Below are 22722 nucleotides of genomic sequence, written 5' to 3' on the forward strand. Positions count from 1 at the left end.
ACAGAGGCGTGGTGAACAGAGGCTAGGGTCACTCACGTTCACGTTCACTCTCTCCCCGCTGGACTTCTTAGGCAGAGTGACATCACAGTGGGAGAAGAAGAAAAGAATAGCATTTCCTCTCTAGCTTTTTAAAATTATTTTAAATTATTTTTTAAATTATAAATTTATTTATTTTTGTCTATGCTGGGTCTTTGTTTACTGTGCGGGCCTTTTTCTGGCCGTAGGGCTGGGTGTGCACGTTTCAGTACTTGCGGCTCCCAGGCTCTAGAGGGCAGGCTCAATAGCTGTGCTGCAGGGGCTGCATCGCTCTACAGCATGTTGGATCTTGCGTTGGCAAATTCTGTTATCACTGAGCCGACAGGGAAGCCCTCCTCTCAACGTTTTACTTTCCTCTTTGTCCTCACTCTCTTCTTCCAAAATGTCCCCCTGTCCACCCCCATCAATCTCAGCAGCAAATTATGCAGAAGAGCAGCAGTCCCAGGAGTTGAACCCTTTGATTCAGGGCTGCCCTAGGCTGACTGTCAGGAGCAAACCTGAGCAGGTCCCGCAGCACAAAAGGGATAAAAAGCACATCACATGTCTGAGGAACCCATGCACACCACACAGTACGTGCTCAGTTAACAATGACTGAATAAATGAATACATAACATGTGGACCCAATCCAGAATGCACACCATAAATGGGTGCTGAATCAAATTAAACAATAGCTGTTCTCTAGGTCTCCCCTAAGTGCTTCCTGCATTAATTCTTAGGTAAAGATAAACATCACCATGTCAGCATCCTCCACAGAGCACTGCCTCCATATTTTTTCCTGTGTTGACAAGGGCTCTTTACCACCTTCTGTAATGAATCCCCTCAGGCAGTAGTCTGACAGGCAGTCAAGTAGGGCCAAGCTGCTTCAAGTCGTTGGGAGTTGCGAACACTACTTTTATGTAAGAAAACAAGCCTGGAGGATGGAGTTTCTGTTTTTAACTCTCATTCCTGCCTAAGTGGAAAAAGTTTCCCTGCAACCATGCTGCTAGGAGCAAATTTCCTGTTTTTAATATTGTTTAGTCTGAATGGGTCTCTAGAGACCCGTCTTAATGCCGGAGAAGCAAATGAGCTGAACCCCCAACATGGTTCCAGTTTCACAGTCGGGCTCAGCAGCCCAGCTGAAGCCTGTATCATTCTCAGCAATCCAAGGTCTGGTTAAAGAGATTAATTTCGTGTTGATCTAAACAGCATCTGCCTCCTGCATCCCACTGACAGGCAACTTCCCCATCTCGAGCCACACTCTCCTCCTCCAACCCTGAAGACTGCCCTAGCTTGCAGAAGACAGAGCTGCATGCTAGAATCACGAGACCTCAAACCACACTCATCTTGTGGCACTTCGTGTACCTCAGATCTTTATCTCAAGTCACCTCAACCAAATAAAGTGTGACTCCAGCCTTAGCCAACAGCCCTAGAACAAAGGTGCTTCTTGGTGTTGTCACAGGCACTTTATTAAAGTGCATGCAAAAGACAAAAATAAAACTAGATGATCAAAGAGAGACCTGACAGTGTTGAGCACTTAGCTTAAAAGTCATTTGTTGGTGATGATCCAGAGATGCACTGACACAAATCTGGACAGTCATTCAGAAACTTGGGGCTGATTTTCAATGAAGCATAGTTGATAAACCTCTAAAAGCCCTAACTGAGCTGACGAACGCCTGAGAGACTGATTCTCTCTGGTGTATAAATGCTATGTGGAAGATACTGAGCAGATGAGGTTCATCTTCATTGAAAAATAAATATTTGGAAATTAAAGCGGGTGGAATTTAGGATAGAACTAGAAAACAATATAGGACTTCATCTCATTCAGAAATATATATTAAGATTCTTCTGGATTCAAACTAGAGGTCCTGCTTTCATCTTTCCCTCCCCAACATGAAATTGGACACCGCACGGTACTTCACAGATGAGGAAGGACTTACTTAGAAAAAGAGGTACCCAGGGCTTCCTTGGTGGCACAGTGGTAAAGAATCCATCTGTCAATGCAGGTGCCATGGGTTCAATGCCTGATCCAGGAAGATCCTACAGGCCACGGAGCAACTAAGCCCCGCACCATGACTGTTGAGCCTAGAGCCAGTGCAGCACACTGAAGCCTGCATACCCCAGAGCCCATGATCCATAACAAGAGAAGCCACTGTAATGAGAAGCCAGTGCACTGCAACGAAGAGCAGCCTCCGCTCCCCGCAACTAGAAAAAAGCCCGTGCAGCAATGAAGACCCAGCACAGCCAAAACGAATTCAGTTCAGTTCAGTCATTCAGTCATGTCCGACTCTTTGTGACACCATGGACTGCAGCACACCAGGCCTCCCCGTCATCACCAACTCCCAGAGTTTACCCAAACTCATGTCCATTGAGTCGGTGATGCCATCCAGCCATCTCATCCTCTGTCGTCCCCTTCTCCTCCCACCTTCAATCTTTCCCAGCATCAGGGTCTTTTCCAGTGAGTCAGCTCTTCGTATCAGGTGGCCAAAGTATTGGAGTTTCAGCTTCAACATTAGTCCTTCCAATGAATATTCAGGACTGATTTCCTTTAGGATGGACTGGTTTGATCTCCTTGCAGTCCAAGGGACTCTCAAGAGCCTTCTTTCTCCAATACCATGGTTCAAAAGCATCAATTCTTCAGCGCTCAGCTTTCTTTATAGTCCAACTGTCACATCCATACATGACCACTGGAAAAACCACAGCCTTGACTAGATGGACCTTTGTTGGCAAAGTAATGTCTCTGCTTTTTAATATGCTATCTAGGTTGGTCATAACTTTTCTGCCAAGGAGTAAGCGTCTTTTAATTTCATGGCTGCAGTCACCACCTACAGTGATTTTGGAACCCAAAAAAATAAAGTCTGCTACTGTTTCCACTGTTTCTCCTTCTATTTGCCATGAAGTGATGGGACCAGATGCCATGATCTTAGTTTTCTGAATGTTGAGCTTTAAGTCAACTTTTTCACTCTCCTCTTTCACTTTCATCAACACCAGCTGTGGATGTGACTGGTGATCAAAGCAAGGTCCGATGCAGTCATTCTCCATCAGAGGGCAGACAGACTGAAAACCACAATCACAGAAAACTAACCAATCTAATCACATGGACCACAGCCTTGTCTAACTCAATGAAACTATGAGCCATGCCATGTAGGGCCACCCAAGACAGGCAGGTCATGGTGGAGAGTTCTGACAAAATGTGGCCCACTGAAGAAGGGAATGGCAAACCACTTCAGTATTCTTGCCTTGAGAACCCCATGAACAGTATGAAAAGGCAAAAGTAATTAATTTTTTTAAAAAAGAGGTATCAAAAAAAAGGTTGACTTTCCTGGTTATCCAGACCCCACACATCCATTGTGGGTGGCATGGATTCAATCCCTGGTCAGCGACCTAAGATCCATGTGGTACAGCCAAAAAGAAAAAGAGGTATAAGGCCATACTGAGTCGTGACAGGAAGGGAAGGAGCAACCGGCTGGCAGGGTTAGTGTACAGATCCCAGGTTCCTTCATGGGCACATGTCACCACTTGTAAAGTCCACTTCAAAACCTGGCTACTGGGAAGAGAGGAGAAATAGCTCCAGAAAGAATGAAGAGGTTGAGCCAAAGTGGAAATAACACTCATCTATGGATGTAGCTGGTGGTGAAAGTAAAGTCCGATGCTAATAAAGAATAATATTGCCTAGGAACCTGCAATGTTAGGTTCAGGAATCAAAGTAAACTGGACACAGTCAATCAGGAAATGGCAAGAGTGAACATACACATTTTAGGAATCAGTGAACTAAAGTGGACGGAAATGGGTGAATTTAATTCAGATGACTATTATATCTACTACTGTGGGCAAGAATCCCTTAGAAGAAATGGAGTAGCCCTCATAGTCAACAAAAGAGTCTAAAATGCAGTACTTGTGGGCAATCTCAAAAACAACAGAATGATCTTGGTTCATTTCCAAGGCAAACCATTCAACATCACAGTAATCTAAGTCTATGCCCTACCACTAATGCCAAAGAAGCTTAAATTCAATGGATATATGAAGACCTACAAGACCTTCTAGAACTAACACCAAAAAAAGATGTCCTTTTCATCATAGTGATCTGGAATGCAAAAGTAGGAGGTCAAGAGATACCTGGAGTAACAAGCAAGTTTGGCCTTGGAGTATAAAGTGAAGCAGGGCAAAGGCTAACATAATTTTGTCAAGAAAAAACACTGATCATAGCAAATACCTTCTTTCAACAACACAAGAGATGACTCTACATATGTACATCACCAGATGGTCAATACCAAAATCAGACTGATTATATTCTTCCCAGCCAAAGATGGAAAACCTCTATACAGCCAGCAAAACTTAGACCGGGAGCTGACTGTGGCTCAGATCATGAGCTCCTTATTGCAAAATTCAGGCTAAACTGAAGAAAGTAAGGGAAACCACTAGGCCATTCAGGTATAACCTAAATCAAATCCACTTATGATTATACAGTGGAAGTGAGAAATAGATTGAAGAGATTAGACCTGGTAGACAGAGTGCCTAAAGAACTATGGATGGAGGTTCATAACATTGTACAGGAGGTGGTGACCAAAACCATCCCAAAGAAAAAGAAATGCAAAAAGGCAAAATGGTTGTGTGAGGAGGCCTTACAAGCGCCTGAGGAAAGAAGAGAAGTGAAAGGAAAAGGAAAAAGGGAAAGATATATCCATCTGAAAGCAGAGTTCCAGAGAACAGCAAGGAGAAATAAGAAAGCCTTCTTAATTGAATGTTGCAAAGAAATAGATGAAAACAATAGAATGGGAAAGGCTAGAGATCTCATCAAGAAAATAGGAGATACCAAGGGAACATTTCATGCAGAGACAGGCACAATAAAGGACAGAAATGGCAAGAACCTAACAGAAGCAGAAGAGATTAAGAAGAGGTGGCAAGAATACACAGAAGAACTATACAAAAAAAAAAAAAAAAAAAAGAACTATACAAAAAAGGTCTTAATGACCCAGACAACCACAAGAGTGTGGTCACTCACCTAGAGCCAAACATCCTGGACTGTGAAGTCAAGTGGGCCTTAGGAAGCATCACTATAAACAAAACTAGTGGAGATGATGGAATTCCAGCTGAGCTATTTCAAATCCTAAAAGATGATGCTGTTAAAGTGCTGCACTCAATATGTCAGCAAATTTAGAAAACTCATCAATGACCGCAGGACTAGAAAAGGTCATTTTCATTCCAATCCCAAAAAAGGGCAACGCCAAAGAATGTTCAAACTACCGCACAACTGCACTCATTTCACATGCTAGCAAAGTAATGCTCAAAATTCTCCAAGCTAAGCTTCAACAATATGTGAACTGAGAAGTTTCGGATGTTCAAGCTGGGTTTAGAAAAGGCAGAAGAACCAAAGATCAAATTGCCAGCATCCATTGGATCACAGAAAAAGCAAGGGAATTCCAGGAAAACATCTACTTTTACTTTGTTGACTACGCAGAAGCCTTTGACTGTGCAGATCATAACTGTGAAAAGTTCTTCAAGAGATGGGAATACCAGACCACCTCACCTGCCTCCTGAGAAACCTGTATGCAGGTCAAGAAGCAACAGTTAGAAGTGGGCATGGAACAACACACTGGTTCAAAATTGGGAAAGGAGTACGTGAAGGCCGTATACAGTCACCACGCTTATTTAACTTATATGCAGAGTACATCATGCAAAATGCCAGGCTGGATGAATCATAAGCTGGAATCAAAACTGCCAAGAGAAATGACAACAACCTCAGATATGCAGATAATACCACTCTAATGGCAGAAAGTGAAAGGGAACTAAAGAACCTCTTGCTGAAAGTGAAAAAGTTGGCTTAAAACTCAGCACTCAAAAAAATAAGATCATGGCATCCAGTCCCATCACTTTATGGCAAATAGATGGGGGAAAAGTGGAAACTGACAGATTTTTTTTTTCTTGGGCTCCAAAATCACCGTTGATGGTGACTGCAGTAATGAAATTAATGGACACTTGCTCCTTAGAAAGTTAGACAAATCTAGACAGTGTATAAGAAGCAGAGATTTCACTTTGCTGACAAAGGTCTGTAAAGTCAAAGCCATGGTTATTGCATAGTCATGTATGGATATGAGAGTTGGACCATAAAGAAGGCTGAGTGCCAAAGAATTGATGCTTTCAAATTGTGGTGCTGGAGAAGACTCTTCAGAATCCCTTGGACAGCAAGGAGATCAAACCAGTCAATCTTTAAAAATCAACCCTGAATATTAATTGAAAGCTGAAGCTCCAAGACTTTGGCCACCTGATGCAAAGGGTCAACTCATTGGAAAAGACCGTGATACTTGGAAAGAATGAGGGCAGGAGGAGAAGGGGGCAACAGGAGATGAGATGGTTGGATGGCATCACCACTTCAATAGACATGAGTTTGAGCAAACTTCAGGAGATAGTGAAGGACAAGGAAGCCTGGCCTGCTGCAGCCCATGGGGTCACAAAGAGTCGGATGTGATTTAATGACTAAACAGTAACAACATCTTGGGTCAGAATAGGTAAAATGAAGTATCCATTTGTTGTAAAGTAGGAACTATTTGCTGTATCTCAGAAAGTGACTGGGTCAACTAGAGTTATTTGAGGGGTTCAGTAGAAAACACCCTGACTCCACCTGTAGACAGCACTTGCTTCAGACACAAAATTTAAAATAGATGGTGTTCTCCATATCTCAGAGAAAAGCATCAACAGGGAGGCTTGTAACCACATGTTCCTCTTTATGGTTCCTGGATCCTTTCCTTTTTTTTTTTTTCCCTGCATCCTTTCTTATGATAAAAGCAAAGTTTAACAACTCAAATTCTTCTAATTGTCAGCTAATTCACATCTTACTTCAAATATCAGAGGCAAGCGCATAGTCAGGAGGAGTTAGCACACACAACTGGTGGCAGGGGTAGTGGAAAGACCAAGGGCTTTGCAGCACCAGGTCTGGGTTTCAATCTGGACTCCACCTCTTAGTAGTGTGGACCTAAAGAACTTATCCTAACCTCTTTGAGCCTGTTTTTCACATCTGAATAACAGAGATGATAATAACCCACTTCATGGGGTTGCTATTTAAGAGTGAATGAGAGGAATCAGGTACTCAGTTCAGTACCTGGAATACAGCAGGTTCTCAAACCGTGGTAGTTTTTTTCTTTCTTGCCACTTATAGGAGTCTTTCATGAGAATATTCTCCAAAATTGAACATTACTTTTCCAAACCCTGAAATCAAGTCTCTAAACTCCATGCAAATAGTGCCAGATGCTTATTAAAGGAGGAAGCTGCTTCTATTTTCTCAAAAATCTTTAATGTGGGAAGGAAAGGAAAAGCAATACCAGGCAGAAACCACTACATGTTTGTACTTTAAACCATAACACCACCACAAGCAAGATGGGGTTAGTTTAATACGGAAGGAATAGTAAAGAGAAAAAGAAAAGCAACTGAGGGTTTCCATTTCGGTCAGATCCCTTCTCATCTGAGCAGAACCACTACCCCCACCAACAGCAAGGAAGCCGCACCGGCTCTTACCCCACACCAACTCAGCACATATCCCCAAAAGCTTTTCCACTTTGTCTAACTGCCCAACTACAGAGGCAAGAGTTGAGCAATGAAATGACTAACAAAGGAATAATCTCCCACTTCCAGGAAAAGAAGCAAGAAAAATGAGTTTGCATACACACTTCTTTTACCCTTCTGCTCCTGCGGACCAGACGCAAGGGGCTGTTTGTATACAGACAATCATCTTATGAGTGAGTCCAACCAGTTCTGCCCTGAGCCCAACTTCCTAGCGGCTCTGCCTTTTCCAACTTCTAAATACAGTCTGAGAGATGCCTGGGCACATCTGGTCACCATTTAATTTCAGGCTTCTATTGTGTTCATCTGTGGGGGGAGGTGAATCTATAAATAGCTCATACTCCTTTGCCTCACACTTGAAAATTGAGAAACCATCCACTCTGCCTTTCCTGCAGAGAGAAGAGAGGTTTTTACTGAACCCAGCTCCCTCGTAATGATCAGAAATCAAGTTAATATTCTGTATAGCCAGGCTCAATCAAATGGTTCATAAACCTATTTTATAAGACTAAGTGATATCTAGAATGAAACCAAAAGGGAGTGAATCAAGTAAAGATGAGTGAATGACTCATGTGACGCTTTGAGAAGTCACTGATCTTTTTGGAAACTCACCAAACTGTGTAGTTAAATCCATGCATGTGACCCACCACCTTCAAGTCGTAAGGCCCTTCTCGCCTTTGGAAGAGAACTACATGTTTAAATCCTATTCAGTACTGAAAAGAGAAATCACCCTGTGGACTAGACTTATTGACAACACTCCCACTCCCAATGAAAAAAGGCAAACCTCTCTCTTCAAGATTTTTCAAATGTTTAATAAAATATTTACTACAGCATTATCTACCACACTGTAAGGTAATTAACTCTATGTATCTGTCTCCCTCAAGAACTAAGTTTTTCATGGTTAAGTACAACGTCCAACTCTTATTATTTCCAGTGCCTTGCACAATTCTTGGCATATTTTTCAGTAGATGTAGGTTGAATGATTGAATGAAGAAGGTGAAATAATCACGTATTATAGGATCTTAGTGAACTTTCACAAATAAGACATCAAACTTAATGTTGATTTAATGGAGAGGTAAGAGAAAAGGGTTAAAAGGTAAAAGTAAACAAAACAAAGATATAAACACATTGTTTCCCTTCATCCCCACACCTGTACACGATTCTGCATGTGTCTGTGCTAAATCGCTTCAGTCCTGTCCAGCTCTAAGAGACTCTCTCGGCTTTCACCTGCCAGACTCCTCTGTCCATGGGATTCTCCAGGCAAGAATACTGGAGTAGGTTGCTATGACCTCCTCCAGGGGATCTTCCCCACCCAGGGATAGAACCTCACTCTCTTAAATCTCCTGCATTAGCAGGCAGATTCTGTACCACTAGTACCACCTGGGAAGCCCCTGCTCAGGATTCTAAAAAGGCTATTTTTGCTGGAAGCTGACCTTATGTAAATATGTGTAAACCACAGACTAATTAGAGCCAGGATACAATAATTGACCACCCCTAACTTCAGATCTTGGAAAAGAAATTTCTGAAACACTATACATAGTTCTGGCACAAAAGTACAAATAGATCAATGAAACAAAATAATTTTAAAAGAGACCCCAGGTATATGCGGGAATTAAGCAAATGATAAAAATGGCTTTTTCCTATTGTTGCAGGAAGCGGGACCCCTTCCAGGGCCCAAAGGGGGGCTTTTCCCTAGTACTCGGAAATGAATTGTCCAAGGAGACAGACCTGCTGACAAAACAAGAGACTGTATTGGGAAGGGATGCCTGGGCGGAGAGCAGGAGGGTGAGAGAACCCAGGAGGGCCGCTCTGCCGTGGGGCCTGCAGTCTCAGGCATTATGGTGATGGGATTAGTTTCCAGGTTGTTTCTGGCCAATCATTTTGACTCAGTGTCCTTCCTGGTGGCACATGCATTGCTCAGCCAAAATGGATGCCAGTGAGAAGGATTCTGGGAGGTGGTAAGACAGGTGGCATCTCCTTTTGATCTTTCCAAAACTATTGCTATTGGTGGTGGCTTATTAGTTCCATGTTCCTAGTAAGGAACCTCCTGTCATAAAATAACTCATCCAAATGGTTACTATGGTGCCTGGCCAGGATGGTCAGCTTCAGTCAGTGTGTTTCCCCTAACACTATCAGTGGAGAAAGGATGGATGTTTAAGCCCCACCTCATTTCCTTCACCAAAAAAATTCAAATGGATCAAATATTTAAATTAAGAAGATAAATTTACTAGTATACCAGAAAAAAAAATAGCAAATACTTTCATAACTTCAGGATGACAGGCCCTTCTAAGTTTAATATACTAGGAAGCCACAGAGAAAGGTCAATAAATTTGACTACATTTAAACACACACACAGGGGGAAAATTACTAAATCAAAACAAAAGTAAACAGGGGAAACATCTGCAACATCTATGACATGGAACATTTTCCTTAATATTCTAACTGCTCTTAAAAATAAGAGAAAGAAAAAAAAATTAGAGAAAGATGAATGGTACAGTAGAAAAATGGGGGAAAATACATGAACACATAGTTCACAGGCAACAAAGTATACAAATGGCCCAGAAACATACAGAGATGCTCATCAAACATAACAAAAAGAAAAGCTAAAAATAGGATACCATTTCTAATAAGACAGGCAAAGATTAAAGAGTTTGATAACACCTAGTATTGACAAGGAATGTGGTAAAGTATTCTGATACACTACTGTTAAGCATGTAAATTGGTACAAACTGGTACAAATTAGACAACAATATATTGAAATTTAAAATATACTACTCTCTGAACAAGCAGCTGCACTACTAGAAATTAAAGACGCTCACTCTAGTATTATAGAGAACAGCAGACACATAATATAATACATATTATATAATAGCAGGAATCCATAATTATGGAATTATAATTATATATCATATAATATATTCAAACCATACATCACTAGAAAAATAATTAAACTACAACACCTTTGTACAATGGAATTCTATCTAGCATTAAAACAATGAGGTAGAACAATAGGTACTGCCAATAAATTAGGGCCAAGATAAGGTGATAAGGTAAAGCCAGTTGAAAACAAAATATACAGTGTAAGACCATCAGTACTTTTTTTTTTTTTTAAAGATAAGTGGTTACCTCTGAAGAATGAGACCAGTAGGGAGGTATGAAAGGGGAAGGGGTTTTGGTTTTTACATTATACCCTTCTGGACCGTTTGAACATTTTCCAGTTAGCTTGTATCACCTTTATAGCAAAATATTTTAATAAACTAATTAATCTACTAACATATTTTATGCAGCTGTCTGCTTTCTGCTATGCAAAGAACTAGAGAGAGACCAGTCCCATTTCTTTCCGACACTTTCTGAACCCTTTTTGGAACACTGCACTTAGAAGAGACTTTTTGTTGGTCAGCTGGACTGGCTCCCCCCAAACAGAGGACCACTGAAAGGTGCTGAGGGGAGACCTGCCACGGGCTCGCTGTGCAAGTGTGTGGGAGAGAACTCGGCACGTGGCAATGCAGGCCAGGTGGCTCCCACTGGAGAAGCTCACTGTTGTCAGTCTGCCCGTGAACACGTGTCCACTGTGGTGGACACACAGACCTTTTGTTCAAAGGGCTGTTCTTCATTTTACATCCTCTTGTTTGGGTGATTTTGCAGATCAGTTTTTCCAAAGATCCTCAAAGTGATCATCTCCATCATCATGCCTCTCATCTTCAAGCAATTAACTGGCAATCCTTTTAAACCCAGGACAAATTCAGGTATAAAGGAAGTGGAGTATAGGGCAACTTCTCAGCACTACAGAGCAGCAAGGACATGTCTCAGGACCTCTATCTGTATTTATGCTTAGGCTGCCCCGTTTCCAGCTGACTATCAAGCTTTGGGCATGCCACTCCTATACACAACCTCTCTCCCCAGGCTAAATCTCAAGGACTCCAGATAGTACCAGAAATTCCTGTTACCCTTGGCTCACAGAGGAGAAAAAAAAAAAATCCAAACAAGCTTTTGCATCTTATAAGATTTCTCTCATTTCTGCTCTTCATTTTTGTACAGGCATCCAGCACCAACAGTAAGCATTAAGTGTCAAGGATCTCAGTTCTTCAGATTTTTTTGTAAGTCTAAAAGCTACCCTTTAAAAATTGACAATCGAGTTTCTAGAGAGGGGAAAAAATGAGTTTAAGATGAAGCCAAAAGAATGACCTTATTGCTTTAAAATCCAGCCCATGGACATGCTTACGGAGCCAAGCAGCTGTGCTGTTGGCAGAGGGAATGTGCTGAAATGAAACACTCATGGTAATCTCCCTTCCCCCACTCAGGCCCACAGAGCCCCATCCAATTATTGCACAAAAAGGCTTTTTCTTATAAAATTCTCTCTCTTCTACTTCTGTCTCCATCTTGGTTGGGAAGAACTAGCACTAGCGATGGAATGTACACAGCTCTGCAAATATTCATGAGAAAAATCCTTTGACGCCCACACGCTCCCCAGCTGCCCTAGCACATATATGCATTAGGGAAAGGGATGCACAGAGAAATTCATAGATGTCTGTGGCTCTCTAGCTTAGGCAAACTGCAAGGCCTTCTCAAAATAGGCCATAAGATTCAGGAAGGCAGAGTCCTGCTTGTCTCTCATCCGTTGAATCATAAATGAAATTATCAACCCGCTAACCACTGATAGATCATTTAAGACGTGCAGCACTGGAAACGCAGAAACAAAGAGAACTTGTATAAATAGTGCAGCATTTGAGAGCTTGGACTTCGGAATCACACAGTCAAAGGTTTGAATCCTGGCTCCGTTACTTGATTGTGTGACCGTCAAGCCAGCTACTCAACCTATCTGAGCCTGTTCTTACACCTAAATTGGAAATGATATCTCCTGTAAAAAATGGTATAATCCTAACCCCTCTGTGAACTCTCCAATTCCTTCTCACCTTAGTTTCTTCTTCATGTTTTCCCCTTCTGCTCTCCAAGGTCCCTCTGCAGTTTCAGTAACTCTTCCACCTTCTTTCCTTTTCTCCAAAGCCTTCATTCACATTCCAAGTACAGCAGATACAACAAAAGTGAGGGTCATACTCCTCTCTACCTCACCCTACTTACTTTCTGAGGCAGGAGGTCATAGATCAATTACCATCTTATAATGGGGTGCAGTCCCCAGATAGAAATGTTATTTCTGTGGAAGCCATTAAGCAGTCCCAGCCTGGTAACAATGTTGTTGTCGTTGTTCAGTCGCTAAGTAGTGTCTGACTCTTTGCAACCTCATGAACTGCAGCATGCAAGGCTTCCCTGTCCTTCACTATCTCTCTGAGTTTGCTCAAACTTATGTCCATTGAGTCAGTGATGCCATCTAACGATTTCATCCTCTGTTGTCCCCTTCTCCTCTTGCCCTCAATATTTCCCAGCATCAGTCTTTTCCAATGAGTCAGCTCTTCCCATCAGGTGGCCAAAACACTGGAGTTTCAGCTTCAGCATCAGTCCTTCCAGTTAAAGGGTTGATTTCCTTTAGAACTGACTGGTTTGATCTCCTTGCTGTCCAAGGGACTCTCAAGAGTCTTCTCCAGCACCGCCGTTTGAAAGCATCCATTCCTTGGTGCTCAGCCTTCTTTATTGCCCAACTCTCACATCCATACATGACCACTGGAAAAACTATAGCTTTGACATACAGACCTTTGTGGCAAAGTGATGTCTCTGCTTTTTAATATGCTGTCTAGGTTTATCATAGCTATTCTTCCAAGGAGCAAGCCTCTTTTAATTTTGTGGCTGCAGTCACTGTCTGCATTGATTCTGGAGCCCAAGAAAATGAAATCTGTCATTGTTTCCACATTTTCCCCATCTATTTGCCATGAAGTGATAGGACTGGATGCCATGATCTTAGTTTTTTGAATGATGAATTTTAAGCCAGCTTTTTAACTCTCCTCTTTCACCTTCATCAAGAGGCTCTTTAGTTCCTCTCTGCTTTCTGCCATTAAAGTGGTATCATCTGCATATGTGAAGTTGTTGATATTTCTCCCAGCAATCTTGATTCCAGCCTGTGATTCATTCAGCCTGGCATTTCACATGATGTACTCTGCATATAAGTTAAATAAGCAAGGTGACAATATACAGCTTTGAGGTATTCCTTTCCCAATTATGAACCAGTCCGTTGTTCCACACCGTTGTTCTAACTGTTGCATCTTGTTCTGCATACAGGTTTCTCAGGAGGCAAGTAATGTGGTCTTCTATTCCCATTTCATTAAGAATATTTCATAGTTTGTGGAACTGCTCAAATTGAACAAAGTAGGGAAAATCACTAGCCCATTCAGGTATGACCTAAATTAAATCCTTTATGATTATACGGTGGAGGTTACGAATAGATTCAAGGGACTAGATCTGGTAGACAGAGTGCCCAAAAAACTATGGATGGAGGTTCATAACATTGCACAGGAAGTGGTGACCAAAACTATCCCCAAGAAAAAGAAATGTAAAAAGGCAAAGTGGTTGGCTGAGGAGGCCTTACAAATAGCTGAGAAAAGAAGTGAAAGGCAAAGGAGAAAGGGAAAGATATATCCAAGAGAATAGTAAGCAGAGATAAGAAAGCCTTCTTAAGTGAACAATACAAAGAAATAGAGTAAAACAACAGGATGGGAAAGACTAGAGATCTCTAAGAAAACTGGACATGCCAAGGGAACATTTCATGGAAAGATAGGCACAATAAAGGACAAAACTGGCAAGGACCTAACAGAAGCAGAAGAAATTAAGAAAAGGTGGCAAGAATACACAGAAGAACTGTACAAAGAAAGCATATGTCACATTAGAGAACCTATAATAATAGGTGCTCAATGCCCCCACATACTACTAGATGGTTACAATGCCATGTCCTCATCTTGATGGAGTAGAGTCAGGGAGAGGCCCAGTCTCAAGAACAAGATCTTTCCTTGGGATTTTGTTAAGCAGCACACTTCCTGCCCTGCAGGAAACTCTCTGTTGCAGTTCATGACCCTGTCATTGGAATAAGCAACAGGACTTCCCATGCAACATCAAGCACAGTTCTGGACTAACCAAAAAGAAAAAACACCCTATAATTGCTATTTTTGTCTCTCTACGCCTTTATCCTTCAAATATGTGTCTCTAGCGTTTCTTCTAACACCAAAATTCTGGAATTCTAAAGTCAAAACTATTTAGCTGGATTCAAAAACTCTGCACAAGCTACTCTTCATGTCCTAATTACAAACAGTCCTTTGCAATTTAATCCAAAATTTCTCTTTTTCCATTTTTTTTTTTTTTTGGCTGTGCTGCACAGCTTGCGGAAACTCTGTTGCCTGACCAGGGATTCAACCTGTGCCCTCGGCAGTGAAAGCACAGAGTACAAGCCACTGGATGGCCAGGGAATTCTCTTCTGTTTTCTCCTAATGGCAATGAAGACCAGCTTGTTTTAATGCTGCATAAACTTAAAATCATCATGCTCTATACTTGTAAGGCACTATTATCACCTGACTTTCCTGTCTGCAAAGCAATGTTCCTTCATTAAACAATCACACACATGGCATGTACTACACTGACAGTAGCTTTCCTCTTGGTTCCTGCAGCCAGTCCTTTAATCATTTTGGGGTGTGTGGGGTTTTCCTCTGAAGCCTCTCCAGGCTCCTAACATCTTTAAACTGGAGTCCAGGACTGGAGAATATGTTCACCAAAGAACCTGTAACACAAACATACATGCATGCATGCACATCAACACACACACAGCCCACTGCCCTCCATCCTGGCCCCTGCCAGGGCTCTTTGAGGGTAAGCAATGGATGGTATTTCTGTGTTGTGTGAAGTTCAGCGTATTATGGACATGTAAACAACAACAAACACAACCACAGTGCTACTAGAATTTCAGTTTTGAATTTGGTAGTTGTGGGGAGGAAATCTCTGCTCACTCACAATTTTTCATGTGGAAAAGCTACAGGCATTTTAGGCATTGTGTTTTAGCCAAATAACAAAAGCACTTTGAAATAAAGATTCCCAGGAGTATAGAAGCAATTACGTCCCACAAGGGCTGGGTGGTTTTTTTGTTCGTGACTGGCTTTCTGTTGACTCAGTCTGCACTTGTTTTGACAGCCACTCACAGTCCTTGGTGGGTAAAGCTGAGCTAATGCTCTTCATGGAAATTTTTACAAACACGTAATCACCCAAACACAATATGCCTGAGCAGAGGACTCCCGCGCCAACAGATGTTCCTGACCAGGAGGAAGGGAGGGAAGTTAATTTTCCAAGTGGAGCATGCTGGTCCCAGAAGTGAGCACAACAGATTGAAAGAAGAGATTTTCAAAGCTAGTTCAGCTCTTAGAAAGAAGCATGAGCCTTGCTTCTCTTCTACTGTGATAGTGATAATCACAACCCAAGCCACAGCACTCACAACCTCATTTACTCAACTTCTAGTTGCCAAGCCCTAGACTGAGCACTTCACATCACTATTTCTTTCCTCCTCACAGTGAAGTGAAGTTAAATCGCTCAGTCGTGTCCGACTCTTTGCGACCCCATGGACTGTAGCCCACCAGGCTCCTCTGTCCATGGGATTCTCGAGGCAAGAATACTGGAGTGCGTTGCCATTTGCTTCTCCACTCCAGCTAAAAAAACTAAGACTCAGACAGGTTAAGTTAACTGTCTGAAGTAAGCCAGCTATTAAGTGGCTATGCCTGAATTCAAACCCAGTTCTAACTTCAAGAGTGCTCAGTCACTCATAGTATCTGACTCTTTGTGACCCTGTGGACTGTAGCCCGCCAGGTTACTCTGTCCATGGAATTCTCCAGGTAAGAATACTGGAGGGGATTGCCATGTCCTTCTCCAAAACATTTAATGGGGGTACCCAAATCTGAAGTCTGTAAATGAATTCATCTACAACTGAGGTTATGGCAAAATCAACAAGAAGTGAATTGTCCTGATGGATAACACATTGATAGCTCAATCTCTTGGGAAATATGGCATCATCTGCATGGAGGATATGATTCATGACATCTATATGTTGGAAAATGTTTCAAAGAAGCAAGCAGCTTCCTGTGACCCTTTAAATTGTCTTCTCCAAAATAAAATAAAACAAAATAAATTGTCTTCTCCATGAAGAGGAATGAAGAAAAAGACCACCCATTTTGTAAAAAGGTGGGGATGCTGGCAACAGGGAAGACTAGATCAACAGGCTTATTAGAAGGATGAACTAAGGTATCTACCATAATTATTTTTGCAATCTAGTCAGTTAATAAACAATTATTGCTTTCAAATTGAATAAAAAAAAGGAATGCTGATGTCCATTACCCCACGACTCTGATGTCAAATCAGATAGTATAATCCCCTGCCAATCCCCAATCACCATAACCTTTTCTCTCTCTCTCTTTCCCATCATCCTCTCTCCTCAATTTTCCTTCTCTTCCTTTTACTATAATACCTCTTTTTATATTTTTTTATAAAAGAATATGAACTTTGCATTCAGATGATCCTGCGTTCAAATCCAAGACTCATTTTCTTGTTGTGTGACTTTGGGCAGATCATGTAATCTCTTTAAGCCTAAATTTCCCCAACTACAGAAAGAAGATAAAATCTTCTCCATTTCAGGTTGCTGAAAGAATGGAAACAGATAATATATAGAAAGAGAGGACCAGGTCACTAGTAGACTAAACGAGAATAGTTTAATGTTGAGAGTCAGTGAGGCTTGGTAGACACGACATACAATTTAGAGTCAGACTGTCTTGGGTTTGAATCCTTGCTTCACTACTTATTTACTGGCTAAGTGACTCAGGCAAGCCTTGTAACCTTTCATGCCTCAGTTTCCTTATTTATAAAACAGAGTAAAAATATATGTTTGATAGACTTTGGGGAGAGAGTCAAATGAAATGATAAACATTTAGGATCGACAGGTGATTAACAAGGAAGCTGCCTCTCAGCAGAAGCAGCTGACTTGCTCTCTACAGGCTCATATTTGTTGACACCTGATCTATGTGTTGAAGTGTGTCACCATTAAGGACTGGAAAGTGCTAAAGCGCTAAGGAATTTTAATCTTGAACTTATTTTTTGAGGCTGTAACAAAGCATAAACACAATGCAATGCAAAAGCCACCAGAGTAAGCAAGGGTCTAGTCCTGCTTGGGCATTAACTGCCTGTATAAGCCTATGTTAGTTATACATTGTATCTGGAACATAAAAGGGTTGGCCTAGAAGATGGGCCTTGTCTGAAAACATTTTTGATTGTCATAATTGGGACTACTACCAGCATCTAGAGAATAGAGGCCAGCAACACTGCTAAAGATCCTACAGTGTCCAAGACAGATTCCTCACAACGAAGAATTACACAGCCAGAATATCAATAGTGCTGAGGTTGGGAAAGCCTGGCCTGGATGACAGCTAGGTTCCCTTCAAGCTCTAACACTCTAAAAGACCATGAGCAGGAGGCAGCACCAACACCAAATAGGTGACTTTTCATCAACATCTATCATGCAATGGTTTATGACGTTGCTCAAAATCCCCCTAAGACCAGTAGGGAAAATTTCAATGCAGATATCTGGGTATTTTGGAATCAGTGCTGTATTTCTGAGGGTGATGACAGTCCTTCCTTCAAAAAAGGAGGTACATCCTCCAGGGACTTGGTGCCTCACCCTTTGCAGTTAGAATCAATGTTTTCAAAGCCATAAGATTCCTTCGGGGCAAGAAAATTATTTACATGAGTCTGAATCAAGGTCAGATTACAAACCACAGCAGAGGTGAATCTCAAGTATTCAATACATCAGGCTAAGTGAAGTAAGCCAGACTCAAAAGGCTACCTACTATTATATTACACTTATATAGCATTATGAAGCAGATAAAACTGTAGGGAAGAAAACATTTCCAGGGGCTAGGTGGTTAAGGAGAACAGTTTGACTACAAAGAGACATGGAAGATTTGGGGGATGATACACTATTTTATATACTTATTGTAGTGTAAGCTGTACAATTATATGTGCTTGCCAAAACTCATAGAACTGTACACTGTATACTAAATGGTGACTTATATCAAAATTATACTTCAATAAGACTGGCCTCTTGCCACCCCTCCCCCGTCCCCCAAAATATGATCAGAAAGACAGTGGAAAGGATTGCTGTATTTTGGGAGAGGAAGAACCAGATGACATATAAATTCTTTCCTATGCCAAGTCCTATTTTATAACAATCTGCCTCTCTTAACCCTGGTAACCTCAGAGCCATACTGATTAGCGTTAAAAGTCTGGGCTGCAATTTCTGTCAGAGATGAGTCCGTCCAAACAAATCAGGTGGAACTGAGTGTTGAGAACATTCTGGAAACTCTGGCCCTTCTCCAGCCTGTGACAGAGATTCCTTTCCTTCCCTCTCATATACTACCCAATGAATGCCTTAGACTTTCAGTAAACAAGCCAGAATAAGTTTTAGGAGGCACTGGTTTTATCTCTCTGCACAGGCTTCCTGTCCAAATCCCATTTGATCTTTCCACTGAATTTCAAATCAAGCAACAGAAGAGGAATCATATTTATGAATTCCCCTCCTCTATGAGATGGCTGGATGGCATCACCAACTGGATGGGCAGAAGTTTGAGTAAACTCCGGGAGTTTGTGATAGACAGGGAGGCCTGGCGTGCTGCGATTCATGGGGTCACAAAGAGTCGGACACGACTGAGCGACTGAACTGAACTGAACTGATGGGCTTCTGGGTTTCCACTAGATAATTTTTACACACTTAAGCTACATAAATACAAAATATGAGCCTCAAAACAAAATTATACCTGTACACTGTACACTAAATGGTGGTTTTTGTTTTGTTTACATATACTTCCCAGATTATCTATCAAATGTTACACAAAATAGTTAATGTTTCTTATGTACAGAACAGTCCTAGGTATGCTATGGCCAAGAACAGAAGGAGCCATTGGAATGCTCACACTTTCTTCTAGAGACCACTGTCTTCGATGCCACAGATACAGTCACAATTGTGAACTGCTTTAGGAGTACCATCCTCTTATTTAAGAGTCAGTTCCTTTCCTGGCTCTTCTTGGAGGATCTCAGTGGAACAATATGAACACCAGTAAACCAGTTATCTCATACACACTTGAGTATTGGGATAAAGTTCGAGGGTCACAAGACAAGCCTGGATCTGCAAGAGCCCTCATCCTCCAAAGGACAGAGAAGGCTTTGTCAGGGCCAGGTAATACCCACACTGCACCTGCTAAGCATTTATGGCAAATAAACTGTGACTACAAAAGTGAGGTGCTCATATCATAACAGAAGGGACCAATGAAAATAACAAATCCCACAGTGGTCTAGGGTCTTATTTCCACATGGTCCCCTCAAAAGGGAAGGAAGGGGAATTACACTTCCATGGTTTAGAACTATCCAATCATCTTCAGAAGTCTGCACTAGCAGAAAAATCAGTCCCAGCAGACCTCAGAGATGTTACAGGTCTGGCTCCAAACCAACATAATAGAGTGAATAATTGCAACAAAGGCAGTCACATGAATTTTTTGGTTTCCAAGTACATACCAAAGACATATTTACACATATTGCCATTTACTAAGTGCAATAGCAGTATGTTTATAGACAATGAACAAATCTTAATTAGAAAATTCTTTGAGACTAAAAAATGCTAACCATCATCTGAGCCTTCAGTGAGTCATAGTGCTGACATGGCCAGAGATAACCATAAAAATGGAATAATAATTTAAAATTTTAAATATTATGAGAATTACCAAAATGTCACACAGAGACACGAGGTAAACAAATGCTATGAAAAATGGCACAGACAGACTTACTCGATACAGAGTTGCCACAAATAGTCAATTTGTAAATAACGCAGTATCTATTAGGTGCAATAAAACCAAATGTCATAAAATGAGGTATGCCTATGCTGTCCTCTAAATCACTCAAACTTGATAACGGTTTCTTTAGCATAATTAGGGAAAGTTTCACAAAGGACTGAAATATTTAGCAGAAAACACACTTTGGCTTTTTATTCAAAGGCATATAGACTGATAGGCAATGGTTGTCTAGGGCTCCTCCCCAAATATATCCATTTTCAAAACTTTTTCCCAAGGACATATTCCTCTAGTATTCTCTTTCTCATGTAAGAAAGAACATATGAAAAGCCAAAGAAATTATTTTTCTAATTTTAGAAAGGACCCTGGTGGCTGCTAGGATAAGAGCTACTGTCTGTGGTCACAGAAGTGAATCAGGCAAGGCTTGCTGGCCATCTCAGGGACCAAATGCATGACCTCTGACAGTGCTCCAACCAGGACAACGCTGCTGCTTCACAGAAACAGAAGTCCTATGAAGACCCCCTTGACCAGACCTGCTGCCTTAGAAATTTGTGGGAAAGCTAAGCAGCAGGAAGGATGACCAACAGCGTTAGCCAGCAAAGGCTTAGCTCATCCTCTCAGTCCTCAGCAGATCTTCTGCAGATAACACTTCCCAGACCAAAACATCATTAGTTTCTGACCAACCTACCATAAGTAAGAAATAGCCAGGGCCCAGATTCCACGTTAATTTCCCAATGATTATCCAGTTATAAAGACCTTGAGAAAGTGAAGGAAAATGACATTACCACATCCTGAGATGCATACTGGGGATCCTCTGGGTTGACTGACCAGTAGCAGTAATCAAAGCCAAACGCCACAACCTTCTCTCGGGAGTCACCAAAGCCATTAGGTCGACCGTCCACCTAAAATTAAACACAGGATCTAGTACCTTCTCTACTGTAATATCAGAATCAAAGCAGAGGCACTTGATTCCTCTGCTCGTAGATAGAGATACCTGGACTGATCATGAGAACCTTTATGATATCTACCTGAAAAAGGGGGAAAAAGTAACCTTTGTCTTCATCTGGTTAGGTACAATGAAGCACCAGAGAATTAAATGTCTATCATATTATCACATAGCTACATACAAACCAGCCCTGTGAGGCATAAGACCAGTTGAGAGAAAAAAACCTCTCCTTCCCTGGGCTTCTTCTTCTTACTATCATTTCTTCTCTAAGTATTTCTATAGAATATACCAGTAGTGCATGAGTAATTCAGTCCCTGGGCCTGACAGGCTCTGTCAACCTAGAGTTTTCACAGAGGTCCCTGGGGTATCACCCCCAGAGAGCATGTTGGACAGAAGAGCTGGGCCCAATCCAACTGCTCCGTGTAGAAGAGGGCAGAGCCACAGCTTGGAATTGGTACTGGAGAGAGTGGCATTATTCACAGAAATGCCTATCTTATTACTTAATATTTAGATTCTGGACAGGGAGAAACAATCCCTTGAACTGGGTACTAAAACCCACAGTAGAATGAGGCTGACAGGATGATGAAGAGATTCTGAGTGGATAACTGGACTCAGAAAAGAGGATAGCTGGCCAGCAAGGTGAGCAGGGGGCAGATTAGAGTGTGATCTTGGCCAGGATTTATTCTTAAGAACCAAAAATATAAGCTCTCAGAACAAAGCAGCTGAAGTGATTAGGCAACAGAGATATAAATAAGAGACAGGAGAGAATGAAAGGTCTTTTGTCCCCGGGGAGCTCCTGTTTAAAGTCTGACAGGGTGCTCGCTTCGGCAGCACATATACTAAAAATTGGAACGATACAGAGAAGATTAGCATGGCCCCTGCGCAAGGATGACACGCAAATTCATGAAGCGTTCCATATTTTTGGAATATTACTCAGCCCTTAAAAAGAATTCATTTGAACCAGTTCTAATGAGATGGATGAAACTGGAGCCCATTATACAGAGTGAAGTAAGCCAGAAAGATAAAGAACATTACAGCATACTAACACATATATATGGAATTTAGAAAGATGGTAACGACAACCCTTTATGCAAAACAGAAAAAGAGACACAGAAGTACAGAACAGACTTTTGAACTCTGTGGGAGAAGGTGAGGGTGGGATGTTGCGAAAGAACAGCATGTATATTATCTATGGTGAAAGAGGTCACCAGCCCAGGTGGGATGCATGAGACAAGTGTTCAGGCCTGGTGCACTGGGAAGACCCAGAGGAATCGGGTGGAGAGGGAGGTGGGAGGGGGGATCGGGATGGGGAATACGTGTAAATCTATTGCTGATTCATGTCAATGTATGACAAAACCCACTGAAAAAATAAATTAATTAATTAATTAATTAATTTAAAAAAATTAAAAAAAAAAAATAAAGTCTGACAGGTTTCTCTCTCAGCAGAGAGCTATTGACAAAAGGAAA

At 41.5% G+C, this 22722-nt stretch overlaps 1 protein-coding gene and 1 non-coding gene across 2 annotated transcripts in view; one reads left to right on the plus strand and one right to left on the minus strand.

The window, feature by feature from the left end:
- The window catches only part of STARD9 (StAR related lipid transfer domain containing 9), a 116862-nt gene that overhangs the window by 88140 nt on the left and 6000 nt on the right, over positions 1-22722 (minus strand). The window contains exon 3 of the mRNA XM_061157457.1: positions 21095-21211. Within this exon, the coding sequence (XP_061013440.1) occupies positions 21095-21211 (117 nt within the window). The remainder of the gene's footprint in view (positions 1-21094; positions 21212-22722) is intronic.
- On the plus strand, positions 22071-22178 carry LOC133067476 (U6 spliceosomal RNA). The gene has a single exon (XR_009695268.1). It is a non-coding gene; the product is annotated as a U6 spliceosomal RNA (small nuclear RNA).

Source organism: Dama dama, chromosome 12, assembly GCF_033118175.1.
Source record: "Dama dama isolate Ldn47 chromosome 12, ASM3311817v1, whole genome shotgun sequence".
In the NCBI taxonomy this organism is placed as follows: Eukaryota; Metazoa; Chordata; class Mammalia; order Artiodactyla; family Cervidae; genus Dama; species Dama dama.